The sequence below is a fragment of the Danio rerio genome, chromosome 25, assembly GCF_052040795.2.
Source record: "Danio rerio strain M-AB ecotype USA chromosome 25, GRCz13ab, whole genome shotgun sequence".
NCBI lineage: Eukaryota > Metazoa > Chordata > Actinopteri > Cypriniformes > Danionidae > Danio > Danio rerio.
The window spans coordinates 20,922,453-20,947,888 of record NC_141045.1 but is presented as its reverse complement, the minus strand read 5'-3'; the positions used below and the strand labels follow the sequence as shown (position 1 = coordinate 20,947,888).

Here is a 25,436-nt window from a genome sequence, read left to right as displayed (position 1 = left end):
AGTTGCTGATTTGCTGTAAAACTTGCACATTTAATTCATTCATTTGAATTTATTGTATAATTTATATGATATAAATAAAGAAGAGATAGATTATTTAATATTGCTTTGCTAGCTCAATAAGTTACAGTAAGTTACAAAATGGGTTTATTCTAAAATAAAAATGATTCTAAATATCAATATTTATTAAACAAAAAATCTCATTGTGTGTAAATGTCAGACTAATATACTATAAAAGGAGAAATATATAGAAATACCAGATAAATGTTAAAAATAAAGAAAAATAGTAGTATATAAATAGAAAAATAATAATGATTCAGTTATTTAGTCACACATCTGAACTTTTGTATTTTGAGTCATATCTTTTGCCTTTGGCAGGCCTCTTCTAGACAAGATGCCGGTTTTATGTAACGGCTAATTTTAGAAGTGTGTTCTTTAAGCAGACGTTACAGATTTTTCCACTGAAGGGCCTTTACAAAAGCTGACCGTCTCTTTGCGTACCTGTTAACATCATCTTTAAACAGTGACATCTGGTTTGATGCAACTTGCTTTGTTGATTGACTTGGCATCACTTGATATGCCAGGTGTGCCAGTAATACTGCCGTTTTATTTGGCTTCAAGCACTAAATGTTCATAAAAGCTGACAAGGGAATGATGGAGCATATAATCAACTTGCTTTTGGTTTTTGTTTCAGATGTAACTTGGTGCACAACCGAAGAATTGATCTTCAGTGACTCAAAGCAGGATGAGAGAAGATACACCAGAAAATCAAATGGAAAAGGCATTTGAATTACACTTGGTTTGTCATCAGAAGAGTCGCTTCCTGCATCCGTGAGGGAATAAGTCTGGATATTGTCAGCGCTTACCCAAGGGGAAGACACTTCTCCACTGTTTTTCGGTGCGCTTCAGTGGGACCATGGCCAAAAACTCATTCCGTGGGTCGAAGTACAAGCCAGAGGCCAATCATGATGGACATTTTGGCTGCACACTCAAAGAGCTTCGTTCTCTTATGGAACTCAGAGGAACGGATGGATTACAAAGAATTCAGGAGTGCTATGGAGATGTTCAAGGACTCTGCTCCAAGTTAAAATCATCACCGATAGAAGGTAAATATTTCATTTGCAACCAGTCTTTATGCATTGATTCTTTTTCAGCATCGCAATAAACCCACTTGATTACATCTTGATTTAGATTTGAAAACTTCTATTTTTTTTATGTGTGCTGGTACCTTTGCAAGTTTAACCCAGTCATGAATATACACTCACCACTTACTAGTACTGGTTCGACCCCCATTTTGCCTTCAGAACTACCTTAATCCTTCGTGGCATAGATTCAACAAGGTACTGAAAATATTCCTCAGAGATTTTGGTCCATATTGACATAAAAATATCAGATGCATATTTGTCAGCTGCACATCCATGATGTTAATCTCCCGTTCCACCAAATCCCAAAGGTGCTCTATTGGATTGATATCTGGTGACTTTGTAGGCCATTTGAGTACAGTAATCTCATTGTCATGTTTAAGAAAGCAGTCTGACATGATTCACCCTTTATGACATGGCACGTTATCCTGCTAGAAGTAGCCATCAGAAGATGGGTACACTGTGGTCGTAAAGGTATGGATATGTCAGCAACAACACTTAGATACACATGTGGCATAGACACCATGCTCAATTGTTACTAAATATCCCCCGCAATAGGGCTGCTTGATATTGGAAAAATCTAGCATTGCTATTTTTATATATATTAAAATGCAATTATATATGCAATGTATATTCTCGATATATATTGCAATATGAATAAAATTTCACCAGATAATTAAGTAAATTCTAATAAACAATCTATAAACTTTTTGGGGGTCCACCGACACATTTGCGATGTGGTCTGCTATTTGCAGTGCATTTCTGTATTTGCACATTTGAGTATTTTCATGCACAACAATCTATAAATACAATAAAAAAAATAAATAGAAAAAAGTGTTTGATCGTTTCCTGAGACTAACGGTATTCAAGTAAAGTAACTGAATGATAAAAAAAAAAATCAGTAAATTTAATCAATGTTAAAATCACAAATAGTACAATTTATTATGTCTGAATGCTTTTAAAGTAATTTTAAAATCTCAGTCATCAAAAACACATGCAAATGAAGAATTATAATACAAACCCAACATTGCATATTCTGCGATGTAACTATTGCGACGGATCACTTTGCAATATCGATGCTAAAACGATATATTGTGCAGCTCTACCCAACACCATTACACCACCACCAGCCATCTTTTCCACACTTTCATGTTGTTGATGCCAAATTCTGACCCTACCATCTGAATGTTGCAACAGAAATTAAGACTCATCATACCAGGCAACGTTTTTCCAATCTTCTATTGTCCAATTTTGGTGAGCCTGTGTGAATAGTCTCAGTTTCCTGTTCTTAGCTGACAGAAATGGCACCCGGTGTGGTCTTTTGCTGCTGTAACCCACCCACCTTAAGGTTGAAAGTGTTGTGCATTCAGAGATGCTCTTCTGCATACCTCGATTGTAACAAATGGTTATTTGAGTTACTGATGCCTTTTTATCAGCTAGAACCAGTCTGGCCATTCTCTTCTGACCTCTGGCATCAACAAGGCATTTGCACCCACTGACCTGCCACTCACTGGATGTATCTCTTTTTCGGACCATTCTCTATAAACCCTAGAGATGTTTGGACGTGAAAATCCCAGTAGATCAGCTGTTTCTGAAATACTCAGACCAGCCCATCTGGCACCAACAACCATGCCACGTTCAAAGTCACTTAAATCACCTTTTTTCCCCATTCTGATGCTTGGTTTGAACTGCAGCAGATCATCTTAACCATGTCTACATACCTAAATGCATTTAGTTGCTGCCATGTGATTGGCTAATTAGAAATTTGCATTAATTGGACAGGTGTACCTAATAAAGTGGCCGGTGAGTATATAAATGATATTTTGAGCTTTTAATGAGTTTGGATTTAAATGATTTTTTCAAAATGGCTGATTCATTTAGTAGGGTATTTAATAGGGTAATTAGACAGGTTATTGTGTAATGATAGTTTGTTCTTGTAGACTATCGAAAAATATATAGCTTAAAGGGGCTAATAATTTTGACCTTAAAATGTTTTTTAAAAAGCTGCTTTTATTCTAGCCAAAATTAAACAAACAAGACTTTCTCCGGAAGAAATAATATTATCAGTCATGCTGGTTTCAAGAGCTCAAGTTTTTTTAAAGGGCTTCTTGTAAGCAACAGGTTGCTTTCACTTTAACCTTTTACGTGATCTTTTTTTCATTATCGCACACTGTATGCTTTTACTAGCTTTCTTTTGATTACAGTTATTTTGGGCTAAGAATTTTTTTATTTTTAGTGGGACTAAAGACAAATTGGTAAATCTGCAGTTTTTAGCCCTAAAAAGTCACGTGAAATAAAAACGAATTGCAATGTGACACTATGAAACAACAACCCATTTGCTCATGCTCATTGAGCAAGGTCATACACAACACAAAAATGTGAACTGAATGAGGAGGCATGCGGAAATAGCACAAAATTTAAATCATTTATGCATATAAAATATATTTTCCCAACAACAAAATTGTAGCTAATGAAAATGGTGTGTGGCTAGTAATGTTGAAAAACTATTAGCCACAGTGGCTGGTGATCAAAAAAGTTAATGTCAAGCCCTTGTTAATTTACTTACATTTTAAAAAGTAAAGTCAACTAATCTTTTTAAAAGCAGCAGGTTTACTCACTTGTTTTAAGTAAAATCAACTAGTAATTTTTACAGTGTAGTTTTAAAAGGCAAAGAGAGGTTTTTGCATTAGCCAAACTATTAACACTATTTACATTTGCACAACAGTTAATGCATTTCTCAAAACAATTAGTACAAACTGCAAAACCTAGTTGATAACCTGCAAAAGCGCGTCACTTGCTTAAAATGGATTGCTTATTCCTCAAAAGCAAGTATTGATGTTAATGAAAGTGTCAGTGTCATCAAGATGAAAAATCCTGACATCATTATTTATGAACAAGATGGTCAAATGGTTTGACCTATTTTCATTATGACACTTTACTCTGTAAATGTTTACCAATGCAAAAAAAAAATTTGTTGACACGTCCTGAAAATGCTTAAGACAGCACTATATAGTATTTGCACAGCAATTTGAGAACTACAGTAAAGTTAGACATCACTGCATTTAGTGAGATATCTGAGTACAAGACACTGAATAGGTATGTTGCACATTTTTACTGCATTTGCTCTTTGCAATCCTAATTTATTCACATGTGCAAAAGAATAAACACATCCTTACTTACAAAAAACATAAACTTTCTTTGCGTAGAGCTGTGCACAACTGTAAACAATATTGCTGTACATACTGTAAATTAACCCACAACATACATAGGTCTGTAAATCATCCATAAAATTGATCAATTTAGAAGACATTTTCAGGTAAAAAAAAAAATAATTTTTTTTTTGTAAAATTAGCTTGACATATTTTGACAACCAGTTCAACATTTTTGTATGTAATGACTCAAGTAATGAAATGAGGACTATTAGTTTAATATGGATGGCATTCACAAGTTTAGATCATTTTGACTGACATGACATTAGCAAATGATGATGTTATAAAACAGCAGATAGTTGTATGAAAGCAATTGATGCATGTCCAAAAGCCTTTACAGTTTGTTGGAAGGAATGAGAAACTGCTACTGTGATGTGCACAAATGACTAATTGTTTTGAGAAATGCATTAACTGTTGTACAAATGTAAATAGTGTTGTGAGAAATGCACCAAAGCAACTGAGAAAAACTGTAACTATAAATGATTAATTAACATTTCCAGGTTACAAACCTACTTACACTGTAAAAAATGCTGTGTTCCACATAATCGATTTGTGTTGGGACAACATGGAGGAATTAAAGGGCTAAAGAGGGAAGGGTTTGCATGAAAAGGGGAGTTTCATACGTGCACACCCTGATTTTCACAGAGGCAACACAATTCAGATGCAGGGGAGATAGACAGTGATTCGGAGAGCAGCATTTACAGCGGATCTGAGAGCTGTGTGGAAGTGGAAGATTTTCAGTTCATAATGTTGTTATATTACTGTAAACTTTGTAACTAAATTTGTTTGATTAAGGTATGTCTTAAACATAGCAGAGTACTGCTGGCGACTAATTAACATTGACATCTGAATAAACATAAATGTGAAGAACCCTGATCACACACTTACCAAATCTAAAGAGACAGGACAATCAACACCAACTGGAACCGTGTCTTTTTTTTAAAAGAAGACAAATGGCAAGTTTGGATTTTACCATATTCAGATTCGAAAAGCTCTCAGGTAAAAAATGTTCCTTACACACATATTTTTTGTCACATGTTAGCAGACCACTGTAATCCACATATGTGGGTCCACATGTAAAAATATAATAGAAATAGAAACAAAACCTTCAATGCGACACATTTATAAACACAACACTGATGACCCATGTCTCAGAACAATTCTTCTTACTACTTGCTTGAATTACGGTTGGCAACACAACATGGTGTCTCTCTGAACACTGTAACAGGTAAAAAGAGTCTTCAAAGCTATATCATGCTTATTAATGAAGTTGAACCTCATACACAATAGAGCTCACTGATTAGTTCGAACCAAGACTTTCCCATGAATTAATGAACAGATGCTGTAAACTCAATGACGTCACTTTGTACTGGCCGGTACACACAGCCAATTTACACAAGGATCTAATCGCTATGACGTTGTTTCAGAATTTTTTACTTGTTAGCTAAATATAATATGTGTCTTAATAGTGTTTTTTGCAACGTGGGACATATACATGACTGTCAACATCTCAAAAATGTGTTTTGGTGTTTCATGACCCTTTAAAGGTGCAGTAGGTGTTCTGCCAGAATGCTAGCATTAGCATAATAGCTTAGAAATTGTACGACCCTCCCCTGCCATCCAAAGCCTCGCCTCCTTAAGTCATGAACACACAACACGCACTGATTAGATAACACTAGATCATTTCATTCACCGGTTAGAAAACTCTATGGAGACACGCACTTTATCAAGCGTAGTTGTGGACAGGCCAGCGGGTGCAGGAATTATATTTTCCCAAAAGTGTATCACAGGCTGACACTGTTTAAAAATGAACAAATGTGTGAATATAAATCAAACTTCACCTCAGTAAAGCTGGTTAGGCGGAAGAGCACATTTACTTTTGTTATGTAATTAAACTAAATAAAAATTAGATCAGAAAAAGGAGTGCTAACGACAGAAATATCCTGTCATCTTTTTACATTACACTTATATTGATGTTAGCAAGAAAACAATTGACTTTTCATTTTCAATTGTGCTCGTGTAACGGAGGCCAGCTTGTGTGTGCTGTCTACAGGTAAACCTCACTCCTCTGACCTCTAAAGGTGCCCTAGCAACAGATGCTAGAGGCCATGGTCTTTAGCCTCATTGGTAGAGCAATTGACTCCCATGCGGAAGGTCGCCGGTTCGATACCAGCTCGGAGCGGGTTGGTTGGCGTGAGTATTGAGTATGGCGGAGTTACATTGGTGCCATGACCCGGATGGGAGTGAGGTTTAGGGAGGTGAGTGTAACTGAGGCCAGCTAGTGTGTGCTGTGCAGGTAAACCTCACTCCTCTGATCTCTAAAGGTGCTCTAGCGACAAATGCTAGAGGCCATGGTCTTTAGCCTCCTTGGTAGAGCAACCAACTCATATGCGTAAGGTCGCCGGTTCGATCCCAGCTCGGAGCGGCTTGGGTGGCGTAGGACCGGTGGGGTTACACTCGCTGTACATCATACATTGCTTGTTTTCAGCTCCTTTAACACTTGAATAACTAAACAAATGCACAGGTCTATTTAACCACTATATTGTCGATGTTGTAAAAGGTACTCCATGAACTTGAAAATAGGCAATCTTTGTTTTCAGTGGCTGAACAACCCTTCCATACATATAAACCCATTCATAAACAGGAACACAATCTACAAAAGCTTTGCGTGGCTAAAATAGTTTTTAAACATACCTGTCTAAAAGAAATACTTCAGCTGTGGTGTCATCCTTCAGATCGTGGTTTTGAACTGCATATCGTCATTTCCCTCTAGCGGGTCAAAAGTAATTCCGATATTGATTCAGGGTTTAGAAAAGTTTTGATTTTAGAAACAATCTTTCTTTTCATGCATACAAGGCCATGTTATTCTTTCAGAAAGAAGTTCAGGTTGATGCAGAGTATGCCAGATGATGTCTTTCTGTTAGCTGTAGATGCATGCTTGATGTGTGCGCGCGAGTGACATATCTGTCTGATTTTAGAGGCTAGGCAGACATTCAAATTTAAATTTGTTGACAGACAGTTTGAGAAACCTGACGTAATTGAGTTATTTATCGGTCCAACAATATTTAATTGGATAAACTTTTTTTATTTTTATGCCTTTTCCAAAATATAAAAATACATATAAATACATTCAGATCATTTACTTTATTCATTACTATTGGAATGTGTAGAGACTTTCAACCAGCACAACAAAAATGTTTCTGATGACAGTCACCTACTGCACCTTTAAGTTGACTTATTAGTTTTTACAAATTTGAGTGGATTGAACAAACAAGTAAGTTGTGCCCTGAAAACCTTAAGAATTGTGTTGTTTCAGCTCAACTAGTTTAAACAAACAGCAGATGTCATTTTTAGTGTTCTTTAAAATGCCAGTATTATTTTGAATAAAAATATATGTATTGAATCTTTATTCACTCAAACATGCTCAAATTGTCTTCAACTTTACATTGTTCAATTGTAAAATGTACAGAAGTCACTAAATGTTGAACAAATTGTTTAATATTACTAGATATTTAAAGAAATGTTGCTCAGTGTTAATTAATGGATTAAATCTGTTAAACATTGTCTACTTACATGTTCATTTAAAAAATATTTTAGCTTTATATATGTTTTTCTGGGCGACGCAGTGGCGCACTAGGTAGTGCTGTCGCCTCACAGCAAAAAGCTCGCTGGGTCGCTGGTTCGAGCCTCAGCTCAGTTGGCTTTTCTGTGTGGAGTTTGCATGTTCTCCCTGCGTTCGTGTGGGTTTCCTCCGGGTGCTCCGGTTTCCCCCACAGTCAAAAGACATGCAGGACAGGTGAACAGGGTAAGCTAAATTGTCCCTAGTGTATTAGTGTGTGTGTGAATGAGTGTTTGGATGTTTCCCAGAGATGGGTTGCAGCTGGAAGGGCATCCGCTACGTAAAACATATGCTGGATAAGTTGGCGGTTCATTCCGCTGCGGCGATCCTAGATTAATAAAGGGATTAAGCCGAAAAGAAAATGAATGAATGAATGAATTAGGGAATTCCCTGATTAGGGAACACTATTTTAAAAGATGTATAAAATGTAGGGCTTAGCTTTATTTTTCCTGTAAATCAAGAATAATTGCTAACCATTATTAACCACTAGACATTTTTGAGCTGTATTACATTTTACAATTGCACATTTCCACCTCTTAATTCATCTCTTTCTGTGCTTGTAGTTTATCTAGTCCTTCTTCATATTTCAATCATTTGTCTAACACCATGATCAGCTTATGTTTCCCTTGATAATTCCAGTGAAATATGTTTACACGCTCCTCTTGTGATGTCTGTTTTTGCGTGTTGATGCTTTATAAATAGCATAAGCCCTGCACACGTTTTGAAAAGACAATCTGATCTCGATTACTGATTTAATTTACCTCGTCATCCATCCTTTTTCCAGGTGGATTCGCACTGGCTTAGCTCTCTGTGCTGACATATTTAGCTCTGTCATGAGCCATAACAGACAGTTGTAGTTGTGACAGGTGGGACCAGATCAATTTACCTCATGTAATCCCGCTCACCTCAAAGCGAGGCAGGCTCTTCATTGCTGCGCTTCTTGCTAATCTCACTGGCCGCTGCTCTGCTGCATGGGGTTTACATTCATTTTTTGCCCTTGCCAGCAGTGGGTAAACCTTTGAGGGGGTAGAGGACTAGTGGTTTGTAATTGAGCAAGGGAAGGAAGAGAGGATTACACTGTGTTAGCGTACAGGCTGTGCTCTTGCTTGTGTACGGGTTGGAAATCTTCATACTTTTTTTTTTTTTTGGGAATCCATTATGTTTAAAATGAAAAACAAAACAAAACAAAACCCCTCTCCAAATCCTATTCAATTTCTCAAGCGTTTTAAAAATCCAAGTTTGAGGATTGGCTTTTTCACTCAACTTGGACCATCTGTCAGGTTTTGAAAACTGCAGGTACAATTCAAAACATGTGTATGTATGTTTTTTAAATGTACTTGAAAACTTACATATAGATGCACCATATATAAAAACACAAAACATCCTCTTATTTTTGTGTAAACTGTGATTTGAACAAATATTTAATGAATAGAATTTTTCAAACAACAGTGTTCAAAATCTTGAAACAGACCCTAAACAAGTGTACGTGTGTGTCATCATCTAATCAAATTTAATCATGTTAAAAAAAAATTGCTAAAAGTCATACACTACACAACTAAACAATTTGATGCTGCCTGTGAACCAATAAAAAGTATTCTTTCCATTAAAAAGATTTTTTGTCATATTCTTCTTATTATTATTATGATTATTATTACTATTAGTCATTCATTCATTTTCTTTTCGGCTTAATCCCTTTATTAATTGGGGGTCGACACAGCGGAATGAACCGCCAGCTTATCCAGCACATGTTTCACGTAGCGGACGCCCTTCCAGCTGCAACCCATCCCTAGGAAACATCCATACACACTCATTCACACTCATACACTATGGACAAATTAGCTTACTCAATTCACCTGTACTGCATGTCTTTGAACTGTGGTGGAAACCGGAGCATCCAGATGAAATCCCACGCAAATGCAGGGAGAACATGCAAACTTCACACAGAAATGCCAACTGACCCAGCCGTGAACCAAACAAGCAACCTTCTTGCTGTAAGGCCGACAGCACTACCTACTGCACAACTGCATCACCCCCATTATTATTATTATTATTATTATTATTATTATTATTTCCTTTATTTAGCCAGAAGATCACATTGAGACAGTATACTGTCTCTTCTTCTAGTGAGACCTGGGGTGCGTTTCCCAAACAACGATGAAACTCGCAGCTGAACTATCATAGTACGATGCATCGTTTGGGAAAAGAACGATGTAGTGGCCAGTGTTTCCCAAAACATCTAGTTTCTCTGTCGCAGATCCATCGCTTGAACCACGTTAGTTATAACGTAAAACGCCCATAATGACAAACTGGGCGGAGTAACTACTTTTTTAGAGAAGAACCCCATCATTTCTTTGTGCAAATTATATTGTTTTACACAAACACGCATTTAAAATAAAATCCAATATTAGATTTGGTAAAAACATGTATTCACTTGCCATATTAACTGAAATATATGTAAATGACACATATACTGTAGGGTTTATGTTTCCTTTATAAATATTATTAAGAATATGACATATCTGACAGTACCTTTTATGTTATTTTATAGACTTATTTCCGTATTCATTATTTCTTATACAGCATATTATTACAGACTACTACAAATGTTGGTAATTGATGAATTGATGCATTTTCAACATCAACAACTAATAGTGCAGGGATCCTGGTTCCATAATGCAGTGCAAACTGAAAACAAACAAAATAACTGCAGAACTCAAAATACTCCATGTCCACAGTATCATTTTCAGTCATTTTCCGAATAAAAGGTCTGAAAACCGTTATATCCCGGCATTCTGTATAATAAAAATGTAAGATGCTTTTATCTGCATCATTTTCAGATGCTTTTTGTTTCTACTCTTTAAAACATCACATCAAGTTGTTTTTTTTGATGGGTCTGCAGGGGGTGGGAGCTGTACACTATTTTTGCTTCAGTTTATCCTCCAAGTTTGTTTTTCACACTGAAACTCAAAAACTGTGTTCAGATAAGTTAACAAGGATCTAAATAAGAAACATAATAAAATAAGAAAAGTATATCATCCTAAACTACTGAGTAACCAAGGAAGCTGATCTAACTAAGGAGAATGCTACAATGCTATTGTGTTTTAATAATCCTGTTCCATTGTAAAAACTGATTGACGTTACTCTGGCTTAGTATTTTAATGTTTCACCATTAGTAATAAAAGGAAATCTGTGACAAGAATTGAGTGCACTGTTCAACAAAATAATTGAAACCATCACAGAAGTTTTAATGATTTCCACTGCAAATAACATAAAAACATTACAATCCATCATATTAAAACCATTAAATCCAGTATACTGTCATGGTCTCTAATGTGGGATATATTCCTGTAGGATTTATTGATTTCAACAGTCCATAGAATTATTAGTATATTAGTATAAAATTATTAGTATAATTTTCATTATAACCATTAAAACTATTAAGAATTCAATGTTGGTTTCTGCTATTTCTCTAGCAGGGTCCTTGAATTCTGTACAGTACACCAATAATGAATTTTGCAGTAATGTATTGTAGTTATTTGAAGTTAAAGGCAAGTTTTAATGCAGAAATCCATTTTATAGAGTGACAATATAATACATTGCAAGAAAATGGTATAACGAAGGTTACTAGAGTATGTTTTACAAGAAAAGACTATTGGTTTAGAGTGTTATTTCAGCAGTTTTAGGTAACGTTTAAGTTTAAAAGCAATTTCTGAGGGAAAATTCTTCTCAAATTTTGTATTCAGTGTGGTAATGTTTATTCTGCTCTTTCTCTTTGTCTAGGCTTAAGTGGTCATCCCGATGACATTGCACGAAGAAAAGAAGAGTTCGGAAAAAATTTTATACCTCCTAAAAAGCCAAAAACATTCCTTCAATTAGTGTGGGAAGCACTGCAGGATGTGACTCTAATTATTTTGGAAGTTGCAGCCATAATATCCTTAGGCCTTTCCTTTTATAAACCTCCCGATGCCGAGAGAGAACGTGAGTATCACTGGACTTTTAAGCTTATGCTTATTAATAATACCACTCTGTTTCTCTTGCTCAGTGGCGCTGCTGAATAACAATGATTTTGAAATTGTAACATGGCCTAAAGGTGAGCACCATTATGTATTCAGCTCACCTTGGGTTGTTTTTTTTGAGATAGAAACAAACTTTATCTGAACCATGGTGTGCTTTTAGCAATAAGATTTTGCAAATCGTGTTGTTTTGTGTATAATCTGCAACATTTAGGATGATCCTCAAATAGAATGAAGTGTCCTATTAAAACTGCAAATCTAGCCTTCCACATCATCGTTAATTCAGTGAAAAAAATTGTTTATTAAATGTTTGTCGTAAATCAAAATTTGACTTGCTCCCGCTCTGGAATGGCAGTACTTCTCTGTTGATATCAGTTTGGCAGCTTAGGCCAAATATGTTTAGCCACGCCCCTCCATCTATTAGTTTGCTATGACTGAAAGATAAGGGGAGGCGTGAAAAATAAAACCTTTGCCTCTACTCAATATTCTATTTAAGAGGGAAAATCATCTTCATACTAAAAGAAAAACTGCAGAAACATCTGGCCTGTTTTAGAGAATCCATTGATGTTTTCTGTTATCCACATATTTCATTTCTCAAAAAAAAGTTAGTTATAAATTAATTGGCATTATTTAGTTATATTGGGTAAGCCATGCACAATTATAAAACAGCCTCATTCTCAGGCTCATTCGCTTGACAGAGGGTGTGTCTGAAGTTGGGGCTAATGCGATCATCATAGCAGCCTCAGCCAATGAAAATAGTCAGTAATTGGCTACTGTCTGAGCTGGTGTATCTGATTGGCTGACGCTTCTGTTGGTGCTTGCAAAGTTGAAAAAGTCCTAATTTCTGCAGTGAGCAATGCCACTGAAGCGGTGCTGACGGATCCACAATGCAGTTCGGCAATGCCTGACGTCACCCATTTAAAATGAATGGGAAGTGTTGACGCTGACGCTCCATGTAAATGGGGCGTAACAAAGCTAAACTTTAGTCTTAAAGCCTCTGAAGGATGGTCCTTTTAAGAAGAGAAAAAGAATGCCAATTGTGACTTAATTTCTTGCATGTTTGGGACAAATAGTTTGACAAAAAGTGTAGTATCATATTCAAGATGAACCCATTTCAGTTTATCAGTGTTAAAACTGGAACTCGATGTTGATGCCAATAGACATGTGGTTATTGCTCACTGTAACCCAAGTTAGATTCCCAGCTTGAGGTCCCTTGATGATCCTCTCCTAGGTCTAAAACAATTGTTCATACTGTATATGGATCTAAATGAATTAAAAATAAAAGCTCTGGAGTTGGTAAGATGTTTTAAGTGTAAGTATATTATGCTCATCAAGGCTTTATTTAATGAGAAAAAAGAGGGAAATAATAATAACAAAAATGTCATTACTGTGAGGGCAAACACATCGCTACTCCTGTATTTTAGTCTTACATAATCTTTCAGAAATTATTGCTGATTTGGATAATTGGACATACATTTAAACAATTCCTAATGTTATCCATGTTGAAAATATGTGCTGCTTAATATTTTTAAGGAAACAGTGAGGCATTTTTTTCTTAGCATTCATTGATAATTTAGCAAATTAGCATATATTTACTCTTGAGCAATTTAATTCATCATTGATGCATTTTTTTATATTAATTCTAAGAATAATGCATATAAACATTATATCAAGTTCAAGTTGGCTTTATTGTAATTTCCCGCCAATACACCCTCCTACCCCCCTCCGTTCTTCATTTTCATCCGCGATCTCCCAACACCCCCCCTCGCTCTTCATTTTCGTCCTCGAGCTATACCTACAATATAATAATATTGTATCAAATATAAATACTGTACAGGTAAACAATTTTGATTGAAGTAGACATGTTGTACTGAGCAGTTAAAAAATAATAAATAGAACTTATGAGAAAGAGCTTTATTGCCAAATGTTTACGGGTACAAGAAATTGTTTTTTGTGACAGAAGTTTCCACAGAGCAACAGAATAAAAGTGACAAAATAAAAAAAATTGGCAAATGTATGTATGGTATATTATATAATATATATTATAATATATATTATTATATATTATAATATATACATATTTTATGCATAGCTATATTATGTGCCAAATAAATGTGCAAATGAAAAGTAGTACAAGTTACTACTCAAGTAGCTGTTACTGACTGTGACCTTCTGATTGGTGCAGACTGTGGTCGGGCGGCTGGAGGTGTCGAGGATGAGGGGGAGGCAGAAGCGGGCTGGATTGAAGGTGCTGCCATCCTCCTGTCTGTCGTCTGCGTGGTTCTTGTCACAGCTTTTAACGACTGGAGTAAAGAGAAACAGTTTCGTGGACTCCAAAGCCGGATTGAACAAGAGCAGAGGTTTACAGTACTCAGAGGCGGTCAAGTCATTCAGATACCAGTGTCCGAGATTGTGGTCGGAGACATCGCACAAGTTAAATATGGTACAGTGATGAAGATTTAAAACTGGATTAAATGTAGAATGCCATTTTGCATTTAACCATCCCAAATAACAAAATTTTTCTGGCTCAGCTTTGGCCCTCACTAACAGGTTTTGCTTGGCCCACATGTCGCAGTGAATTACGGTACATGACTGGACCAAGGCTGGCTTCCAGACAAGGGCCAAACATGGACCAAATCTGGGTCAAGTCACAGCCAAGTTAATAACTCATAACTGGGCCTGAACTGGGCCAGATAGCTTGGTGTGTCACAATGAAATTGATAAACCCATGAAGCACTGCGCTTTAGGCACGCTATGGGCGTGCTTTTTCTCAAAGGGGCCTAATTGGTAGAATTTTTTTTTTACTCATAAATTAGTTTAATGTATTTTAAATGTAGGTCAAGACAGGCCAAAATTACCAACATATCAATTTTTATTATCTGGGCCAAATACTACATTTTACATCTGGGCCAAATCTTGTGTGCTGCGAGACTGCCACCTCTGCCAAACCCGGCCCATGTTTGACCCACATGCTGTATGCCAGTGCCAGATGAATGCCTGTCATGCCAGATTGATGTCAAATCTGGACCAGAATTCTTTGCTACCTGGGATGGTTATAGCCAAATTCTGCCATTTTTTTAATTTGTCTCTGTTTATGGGTGTACAATACATCCATCCAAAATACTTACATTTTCTTACAATACTTCATTTAAGGATTTTTTCAGAAACAACACAGATCTAGAGCAAAAATCAAATATCAAATATTGACTCAAACTATACACATAATTATACAAAGAATACATATAATAGCAGACAGATGCCTTAGTCCGGGAGACAATACAATGCCTAGAAATAATGTGTAATTTATACCTCAGAAGAGTTGTTGGATGCAGGCTGAGTGGTACATTTGTCCAAAAGCCCAAGAAATTGGACTCAGTCCTCAAACACTGAGCCTCTCCATCAGGATAACAGAAATCCAATCTGCAATTCACTTTAATAGGCTAATAATATACACTGCAACATCAGCTGTTTTCTCAAAGTCTCTGAAATGGTTCATTCAAAGATCTGGCGTGTATAAGCCTCTCCTATCTGAGAGACAGCTCTGATCTGATTGGCTAGATGGATTAGGCTGTTATGATTGGTTTAGTTTTTACTGAACAGAAATAAAACATCTATCTGATTTTCAGCACAGGAAGCCTCTTCACCACTTGTGAAGCCTCGTCCTCATCTTTTGGATTTGTACAGCAAGTGGATTTGCTTCCACTGTGTAGAAAACAGCATTTTCTCAACATATCAACAGCTTGAACCAAACTCTTCTAGGTTTCAGTTCTAGATACAGATGTTTTGGATTGAAATTAGACTTTGTTCTCAGCCAGCAACCATAGATTTATTACTAACCTAAATAGGTTGTTCTTAATTAGTTGTCTTTTGAGAGACAATAAATCCATGACAAGCACTTTGCAGATCTTCTGAAGTCACAACAAGATATATTACACATTACACAAGTTAATTTCTCCAAACAGCTTAATATGGTGCTTTAAAGGCACCATAATCTTGTTTATGCCATCGGTTATCATATTTATTTTCAAAGTTTCATTCTGTTTTACTGTGCTCATAACAGTAGCTGGAGTAGATTTACAGGACTCACTGGCTGTATGATGTGGGAGTCCAGGATGAAGTGGTTCTGTGTTTAACTTTGTTTCAAAAACTGCAATCTTTTGTGGAAGTTTTTGGCAGTTTGTGTAGCGGTGATATTCTGAATCAATCCGAACCAGAGGCATTTTCACAGCCATCTGTGTTTTCCCATCTTAGGAATGTAAGCTGGTGGTAGCGGGAGGATTGTTTAGTCAATAATTCCACTCTTGTTAGTAAAGTTGTATTTCAGAAAGTTTGTTGATTCCATGTTGATATTCAAGCTGTGTTGTTTGAGCACTGTGCTTATAGGCTCAATTTAAAATTACAGTATAAAATAGGGATGTCTTAATCAGGTTTTTTTTTTTTTAATTGTGAGTTTTTGATATTCGATGATGATATTCGATGAATTTGCTCTTCAGTGTTTGAACTCTCAGTAATGATTAAATCACACTGAACTCAGCTAAACTGAACTGAACTGAACTTAAACACTAAAACCTGAACCACACTGTTCCAGTTGCTATGACCATTTATGTGAAGCTGCTTTGACACAATCTACATTGTAAAAGCGCTATACAAATAAAGCTGAATTGAATTGAATTGAATATTCAGATTTTGAGTATCTAACGATACTGAAACCTGATCCAATACTTCTAAAGTACATAAAAAAGAATAAAAAGAGCGAAGAAACAGATCCAGGATGTTAACCTTATTTTAACATTCAACAATTTTGTTGTTGCAGAGGACTTCTGTGAGGTATTTTGAACAATCAAGTAATACATAACATCTATTCTTCACTTTTGGACTTTAGTGCAACAGTAAATATAAAAAAAATCAAATATAAAAACGAATAGTCCCTCAACTTAAAGTGAAGTTTATTTATAAACTAATTTGAGAGGAGCAAAAGCTTATGATTGATAGCACCTGGTCCACATTAACTAACACTGATTTACCAATCAGACGACTCCCTAACCATTATAAATAACCAGAGTATCTTACTTCAGCCATCTTCGTCTTGAAGAATCCCCCCTTCCACCCCTACTCCTCCCATTTCCTTGTCAGGGCAGCACGGAGGCCTAGTGGTTAGCACCACGGCTGCACAGCAGGAATGTCACCGGCTCGGACACTTCCTGGCCAGGTCAGCATTTCTGTGCAGAGTTTGCTTGTTCTTCTCGTGTTTGCGTGGGTTTTCACCGGGCTCTCCGGTTTCCTCCCACAGACCAAAATCATGTAACATAAGTAAATTGACAAATCTAAATTGACAGCATAGACACTTCATAGCATTAATCTACTTCCAATATTATCAAGCAGGGGAGTTCTCGAGACCTACCTGAACTTGGACTCTCTCGCCCTGCAACGGGAGGGAGCCCCGGGCTCGAGGATCTCACAAGTTCAGGGCTCTCTTCCGGGACAGCATGCCAAACAAGCTTCATAATCAATCATCAGCTAAGGGCGAACTCTTGAAATACCCGGCAGGCAATCGCAAATTTATATGTCTCACAGTTTGCTATGGCAATGTTGTTGTCATCAGCTTTATGATACATCCAGACCACAAATATACTCGCAATTTCTGCTTCAAGTTGCATTCGTGTTCTACTTTGCCCAAACCCCATAGCGTCTCTGCAACTAAAGTGATGTCATACCGCACATGTTGCTGTGTCTGTCAAGAAAGAGGTCTAACTCTGTGCTAAAATAATGAATATATATATATATATATATATATATATATATATATATATATATATATATATATATATATATATATATATATATATATATATATATATATATATATACCCGAATATAGTCGAGTCCTAAGCGGGAGGTAACGTTCAATTCGAGTCTGAAATCGTGTGATCGGGCCCTATTTCCAATCACGTGTTCAGATCTGGACATCTCCAGTGTAAAATATAAAAAGCAAAAGTGCAAAGTGCGGAGCAAAGCAAAGACGTCTGAACAGTAGCAAAGCAGGAAGGCAGTCCTTAAGTCTCATTCTATTTCAAATACTTTTATATTTTAATTAAAATACTATTAAACCGCACTAATATAAAATATTATTCAAATTTAATCATCAACCTGATTTTCATTTCCAAACAAAATTCAATGTCCCCACGATGTTGGGATACAACTTCAGTATGACGTCATGTTGATATCCTGTGCCTGCAGGAATAGTTCAGCCAAAAATGAAAATATTTCCACACCATTAATTCACTCTCAAGAGGTTTTAAACCTTTTTTGATTTTCTTTCCTTTGTTGAACACAAAACAAGATCTGCTGTAGAATGTTGGAAGTCAGCATCCATTGACATCCATAGCTTCCACAGCTGCTACTTCCCAACATTTTTTAAGAAAATCTTCTTTTGTTGGAAAAATAGTGGAAAAAGTGGAAAAAAAATTTGCTTAATGACTTTAATTTTTAAAGAATCTATACCTTTATCTTTAAAATAAAAATACATGTTCAAATATATGAATTTTTTTCCCTTCCATTAGTCTGTTGTTCTGATGTTTTGGTTGGTTTTCGAATAAAAATCACTCTTTTGGCTTGCGATGCACACATCTGTCTGCATGTTTCTTCTTAGACAACACCATCTGTCCTTTGCTCTGTGCTTGCAGGTGACCTCCTTCCTGCTGATGGTGTACTAATCCAAGGCAACGATCTAAAAATTGATGAGAGCTCCCTCACTGGAGAGTCGGATCACGTCAAAAAAACTCTGGACAAAGACCCCATTCTTCTTTCAGGTTTTGCATCTGCTTTTCTAGATAAGATACAATAATTGTCAAGACTGACACAGTTTTGCCGTTCTAATACTTGTACACTTTTACCATGTTTACTCAGGCACACATGTAATGGAGGGCTCCGGAAAAATGCTGGTCACTGCAGTGGGGGTTAATTCTCAAACGGGAATTATTTTCATGCTGCTCGGAGGTGGAGATGACGATGACGACGATGATGAGGAGAAAAAGGAAGAGAAGGAGAGGAAAAAGAGGGAGAAGGAAGAGAAGAGGAGAGAAAAGGAGGAGAAAAAGAAAGAGAAAGAGAGGAAGAAGAAGGAGCAGAAAGACAAAAAGAAAAGTACGTTGCACTAGAAAGAAATTCCTTAAAGCAGGGGTGTCCAAACTCAGTCCTAGAGGGCCGGTGTCCTGCATAGTTTAGCTTCAACTCGCTTCAACACACCTGCCTGGAAGTTTCTAGTATACCTAGTAAGAGCTTGATTAGCTGGTTCAGGTGTGTTTAATTATGGTTGGAACTAAAATACGTAGGACACCAGCCCTCCAGAACCGAGTTTGGACACCCCTGCTTTAAAGGGGCAGTTCACCCAAAACTGACAAATCTGTCATCATTTACTCACTCTTCACTCTTTACAAACCTGTTTGACTTTTTATCTTCTGTTGAACACACAAAAAAAAGAGATTTTGAAGAAAGCTGGACTTCCATAGTATTTGTATTCCCACTATGGAAGTTAATGGTTAACAGATTTCTTTGAAATATCTTCATTTGTGTTCAACAAAATAAATAACCTTGGAAGCACTAAATAAATTGAGTAAAATTTAAAATTTTTGGTGAACTATCCCTTTAAGTATACACTCTCCTTTGATCAAGTATAAGTTTTCAAATATTATTTAATATGAGTCCTATCTGTAATGCATTGCTTTAGTAATTTGCCCAGAGTGGATACATCATATTTAAACATACATTCACACATCATTTCCAAATTATTGAAGCCTTCTGGGATATGTGATTGATCCATCTCACTTTTTACCAGACAAAAAGCCAGATGCATCCGATAAAAAGAAAGGTGTGTATCAGGATATAGAGTGTGACGGTCTTTTAGATCAGTGATTCTCAACTGGTGCAGGTTTATTGTAAATTGAAAAAAAAAATCCTAAATATGAATAATTAAAGGCAGATACATGTAATCAGGCATTGATTTTGTTTGTTTTGTTTTTGGTAGGTCAAGTAGTCAAATGAATTTGGCCCAAATCCATCTTGGAGGAATCTTAATGTATTAATTAGATGACTTGTCTGTAGGTATGCAATACTGACGAAAAAGAAATCACACATACATAGTACATTAATTTCTGTCATAATTTACTCACCTAATACTTGTTTTAAACCAGTTTGAGTTTTATTGTTCTGTTGAGCACAAATAAAAAGTAATATATTACAATTTTATGTCTACCTTATCTCTTTTTAAAAAAAGTTATAAAAAATGCATTTTACACTAAAATAGATTCACATTGCGTCCTTAAAAGGTACCACATTTTGTTCCGTTTTATTTATTTTTTTATTACAGATTGTAATATACTACTTTTTTCCCCAACACTGATTTCAATAGAATTTGTTTTTCTCTTATGGAAGTTAATGGCTATTGCCATTTCATTCTTCAAACTTTCTTCAATATTACTTATTTAGGGTTAAACAAGCCAAAAAGAAAAACTTAAACAGGTTTGAAACAAGTAAAGGATGAGTAAGTAATAATTAAGTAAGTAATTAATCATTTATGTTAAAAAATATTGTTGTCTATATGTCTTTATTAATAGATCACTGAATCTTTCACTCACAACAAATTCATTTAGCAACAATAGTGTATCACTACAAATATAAAATACAAAAACACATGCAAGGATACTGTTTTTTCATAGATTTAATGATATTTGAATGAAATCTAAAATGCATTACAATGCCATCTTGAAGATTCATAAAACAGATATTATAATATCTGTATGCAGACAATACATATTGCACACTCTACTTCATTGTATAAAAAGAGATGGAGAACAAAACCATGCACAATAAAATGATGAACCAGAATTAGTTTGAATGTTTGGGTGTATTATTTGCTTAATAAATAATAAGATTAAGATAAATAATAAGGTTTGATATTACTGACAAATTGTTACATGTGTATGACAAAACCAGTTGAGAATGACTTCAGGAACATTAGCTATGGCAAGTCAGGTAAATAGTCAGTAGTTGTTTACTTGGTGTGTATCGTGTGTGTGTGTGTGTGTGTGTGTGTGTGTGTGTGTGTGTGTGTGTGTGTGTGTGTGTGTGTGTGTGTGTGTGTGTGTGTGTGTGTGTGTGTGTGTGTGTGTGTGTGTGTGTGTGTGTGTGTGTGTGTGTGTGTGTGTGTGTGTTTAGTGTACAAGATGTGAGATTGACCTGTGAACATATGGCTGCAGCTAGTGGCTAATTGTGCTCTTCACTCTTCTCATGCTGATTAGCATTAAGAAGATTATAGCCTTTGGCCTTAAAGCTCTGCTTTTTCCTCTTGTTCAAACACATAGTGCCTTCAAATAGCAAAATGTTTTCTCTTTTCTTCGCACATGGTTGAAACAAAAAAGTTGAAGTTATTAGCAAAAAATTTTCTTTTATAGCATTCAAAAGTTTGGGGGGATTTTAAAACTTTATATACAGGTATAATGAGGCCGAGTTGGATAGTAATGAATTATATGCAATCCAGATTATGTAATCAGATTTCAAATATGAAGTAATTCTAAAAGCATTTAAAAAATACAATTACAGACTCATTTACTTTTAATAATAAGTCAATAAGTTTCTGATTCTTTGTGATCCTCTGCAGTTTTTTGGCAGTGAGTGGTTATAAGACATTGATATTCACTCTTAGGGTTTACTTAATGAAGCTGTGAATTCCATGTTTTTTTTTTGTTTTTTTTTTGTAATTTAGCTATTTTCTAAATGCACTAAAATCTAAGTAAATATATTAAAATCATAATATTTTGTTTACTTTCAGCAAACACTACTTGCAAAGTATATTAGTGTTAGTATTTTAAAGTATTAACTGTTTAAACATTGCACTCTAAAAAAACTTTTGAGTGCTCATGTCTGTGACAAAGAATGTAATATCTTTAAATTCTTTCAGAGTATTTTGAGATTATCCTACTTTGATGTTTGATATGAAAAAGTAATGTAAATGTGATCCAAAAGATTACATTACCATAAATGTGTAATCTCAGGGATTATATTACTGACAAAAATGTCTTGTAATTGTAATCAGTTACTGATTACAAATAAAAAAATATAAATATACCCAGATCTATATATAATTCACCCAAAAACAAACATTTGCAGTTACTCACCCTCAGGCTATCTAAAAATAGGTTATTTCTTTTTCTGTAGAACATTAAAAAATTCTTTGTCTTTGGTGAACCATATTGTATTATCCCGCTCACTTTCATGTCAATAGCTACCATTACTTTGACTTTACAACGTTAAAATTAATTCCCAAACCTCCTGCTGATACATTGAAGTCTGAAATGCAGTGAAATGATTGGCTTATGTTCATTATTTACAGCTTGTGTTTCAAAAAGCGTCTTAAACATTTCTAAAACACATTATAAATAACATGATTTAAACATTGTTCTTGGGTTTCTGCGTCATTCAGAGAAAGATGGAGGTACAGTAGAAATGGAGCCCCTCAACAGTGATGATGGAACAGAAGAAGAGCAGAAAAAAGCCAAGATACCAAAGAAAGAAAAATCGGTCCTTCAAGGAAAGCTTACCAAACTAGCTGTGCAAATTGGAAAAGCGGGTAAAAAAAACATTACCAAGATGTAAATGTTCTTTTTTTTTCTATTAATATGAGTTTCTTTGTTTAAAAAGGCTGTTTTGTTTTTTATGCCAGGACTCTTCATGTCGGCCATCACCGTCCTCATTCTTGTGGTGCTCTTTTTGGTGGACACTTTCTGGATCCAAGGGCTTCCATGGATCAAAGACTGCACTCCTATCTACATCCAGTTCTTTGTGAAGTTCTTTATTATCGGCGTCACTGTGTTGGTTGTTGCTGTGCCTGAAGGTTTACCTCTTGCCGTCACAATCTCATTGGCATATTCTGTGAAGGTTTGTGGTCTATGTTTCGCAGACGTCTTAAGACAAATAAGAAGTACTGCAGTAAAATCGTCTGTGTTCTTCTCTGTAGAAAATGATGAAGGACAATAACCTGGTGAGACATCTGGACGCTTGTGAGACGATGGGCAATGCTACCGCCATTTGCTCGGATAAAACGGGCACCCTAACTATGAACAGGATGACAGTGGTTCAGGTGTTTATTGCAGGCAGACACTTCAAGAAGGTTCCAGAGCCCGATCTGATTCCTGGAAACATCATGAATCTGCTGGTCACAGGCATAGGCGTTAACTGTGCATACACTTCAAAAATCATGGTAAGAAACAAAATTGCTTGGTGATTGGTGATTGATTACTGTCACCTCAGCAGCCAATGAGCTTTATATTAAAACACCTCAGTGTTATTTGCGGGAAAAATCTGTGGCAGTTTTTTTCAGATCCCTCCTCCACCACAGCTCCACCTGTGTATAAATCTACTACGAGGTTACATCAATGTTGGATTATGTCGAGTTCAGACTGCATGATTTTAGCCCCGATTATGACTTGCGACAGGTTTTGAGAAATCGCTGACAAATGACTAAAATCACAGGCAAAGTGGTGCTCATTCACATGAATAACAATCACACAGTATGAACTATCAAAGCCACGATCTCAGAGAACTGCAGATAAGTCGCTGAAACCCATGAGATATTTGGCATGCTAAAAATCTTAATCTGTCTGCGATTTAAATCATGTCGTGTGAAATGTGTTTTGACTGAAAATAACATCGGCGATTACCTACAGAGAGAGCAGCATCTACTACTATCGGTATCTGCAGGCCAGTGGGAGGTTGAGGGAGAAGCTAAAAGCGCTCCTTTTCAGTTTATTTGGACAAAAAAAAACTAGTGGAAATTTGACAGGAGCACCCGTGTCTGTTTTTGATGTATCATCTGAGCAATATCACAACAGGGTCGAAAAAGAAAAAAGTTCCCTTAAAACCCAGGTGAGCAAAATAAGTAATTATTCTACCCCACTAAAGACTCCTTTTACATTATGTAGTTAATAGCGAAAGATAAACTATGTGACCTCACGCTGCTTCCATCTCACTTCTCGCATATGTTTGGTTGTGAGACGTAGTTTGGACAAAGTTGTCGGAGATTCTTTCTATTTTTAAGTCACGCAGTGTGAAACCCTCTGTCGCCGATCCATCTTGCTGTGTAAACAAAGCAGCAACGAAACGCTACCCCAGATAGTCACACAGTATGAAAACATCTGTGACATGACTACTTTAAAAATCTTGCAGTCCGAACTCGGCATTAGTGTGATTTCAACAAGTAGGACATGTTCCTGGATCAACATCTATGTTGATACTGGAACAACATTCCAATCAGCCAATGAGTTTTAATGGATAAGTTTACAGTTTGGGTTTACATTCAAGATAATGCGTTTCTGTATCATTGTTATCCATCTATTAATTCCCTCTGATTTTGAGATTAATTTACAGTTAGAGATGGGTTTAGGGGTAGGGATTAGGTATGGATTACATTTTTTAATTTTCATATGTTAATCCAAAATTGCATCCTAATTGGAAAACTCACAGGCACCACACCAATAATCAAAGAAGCAGCAGCGAAGCAGATCTATTCCGCCAAGACCAAACACATCAACATTGCCATATACATATCCATTACCATACTAAATCTCTCCAGATACAGAAATGTGCTTGCGTGTTAGTCCTCTATGTCTATCACATCTATAACATTCATTCATTTATTTTCTTTTTGGCTTAATGCCTTTATTAATCTGGGATCGCCACCGTGAAATGAACCGCCAACAGCAGCGGATGCCCTTTCAGCTGCAACCCAACACCAGGAAACACCCATACACTCTTGCATTCACACACATACACTGCAGCCAATTTAGCTTATATAGTTCCCTTATAGCATGTCTTTGCACTGTAGGGGAAACCGGAGCTTCCGGAGGAAACCCACACGTACACGGAAAGAACATGCAAACTCCACACAGAAATGCCAACTGACCGAGCCGAGACTCAAAGCAGTAATCTTCTTGCTGTGAGGTGCTCATGCTACCCATTGCGCCACCGTGCTGCCTACTAATATAATATAATATAATATAATATAATATAATATAATATAATATAATATAATATAATATAATATAATATAGTATAATATATTAGGTCGTTGGTTCGAGCCTCGGCTCAGTTGGCGTTTCTGTGTATAATATAATATAATATAATATAATATAATATAATATAATATAATATAATATAATATAATATAATATAATATAATATAATATAATATAATATAATATAATATATTAGGTCGTTGGTTCGAGCCTCGGCTCAGTTGGCGTTTCTGTGTGGAGTTTGCATGTTCTTCCTGCGTTCGCGTGGGTTTCCATTCGGGTGCTCCAGTTTCCCCCACAGTCCAAAGACATGCAGTACAGGTGAATTGGGTAGGCTAAATTGTCCATAGTGTATGAGTGTGTGTGTGAATGTGTGTGTGGATGTTACC

The 25,436-nt window shown here is 36.1% G+C and overlaps 1 protein-coding gene across 7 annotated transcripts in view; it reads left to right on the top strand.

Annotated features, from left to right (window-relative positions):
- Window positions 1-25,436, top strand: part of atp2b1b (ATPase plasma membrane Ca2+ transporting 1b) — a 56,444-nt gene that overhangs the window by 18,660 nt on the left and 12,348 nt on the right. For 4 of the 7 annotated variants that reach the window (XM_087310886.1, XM_087310888.1, XM_087310887.1 and 1 more), the window contains 8 exon segments: window positions 692-1,103; window positions 11,748-11,945; window positions 14,166-14,423; window positions 18,664-18,789; window positions 18,887-19,123; window positions 22,458-22,604; window positions 22,698-22,912; window positions 22,992-23,234. In XM_087310886.1, coding sequence (XP_087167012.1) covers window positions 914-1,103; window positions 11,748-11,945; window positions 14,166-14,423; window positions 18,664-18,789; window positions 18,887-19,123; window positions 22,458-22,604; window positions 22,698-22,912; window positions 22,992-23,234 — 1,614 coding nt within the window. In that variant the 5' untranslated portion in view covers window positions 692-913. 7 annotated transcript variants of the gene reach the window in all.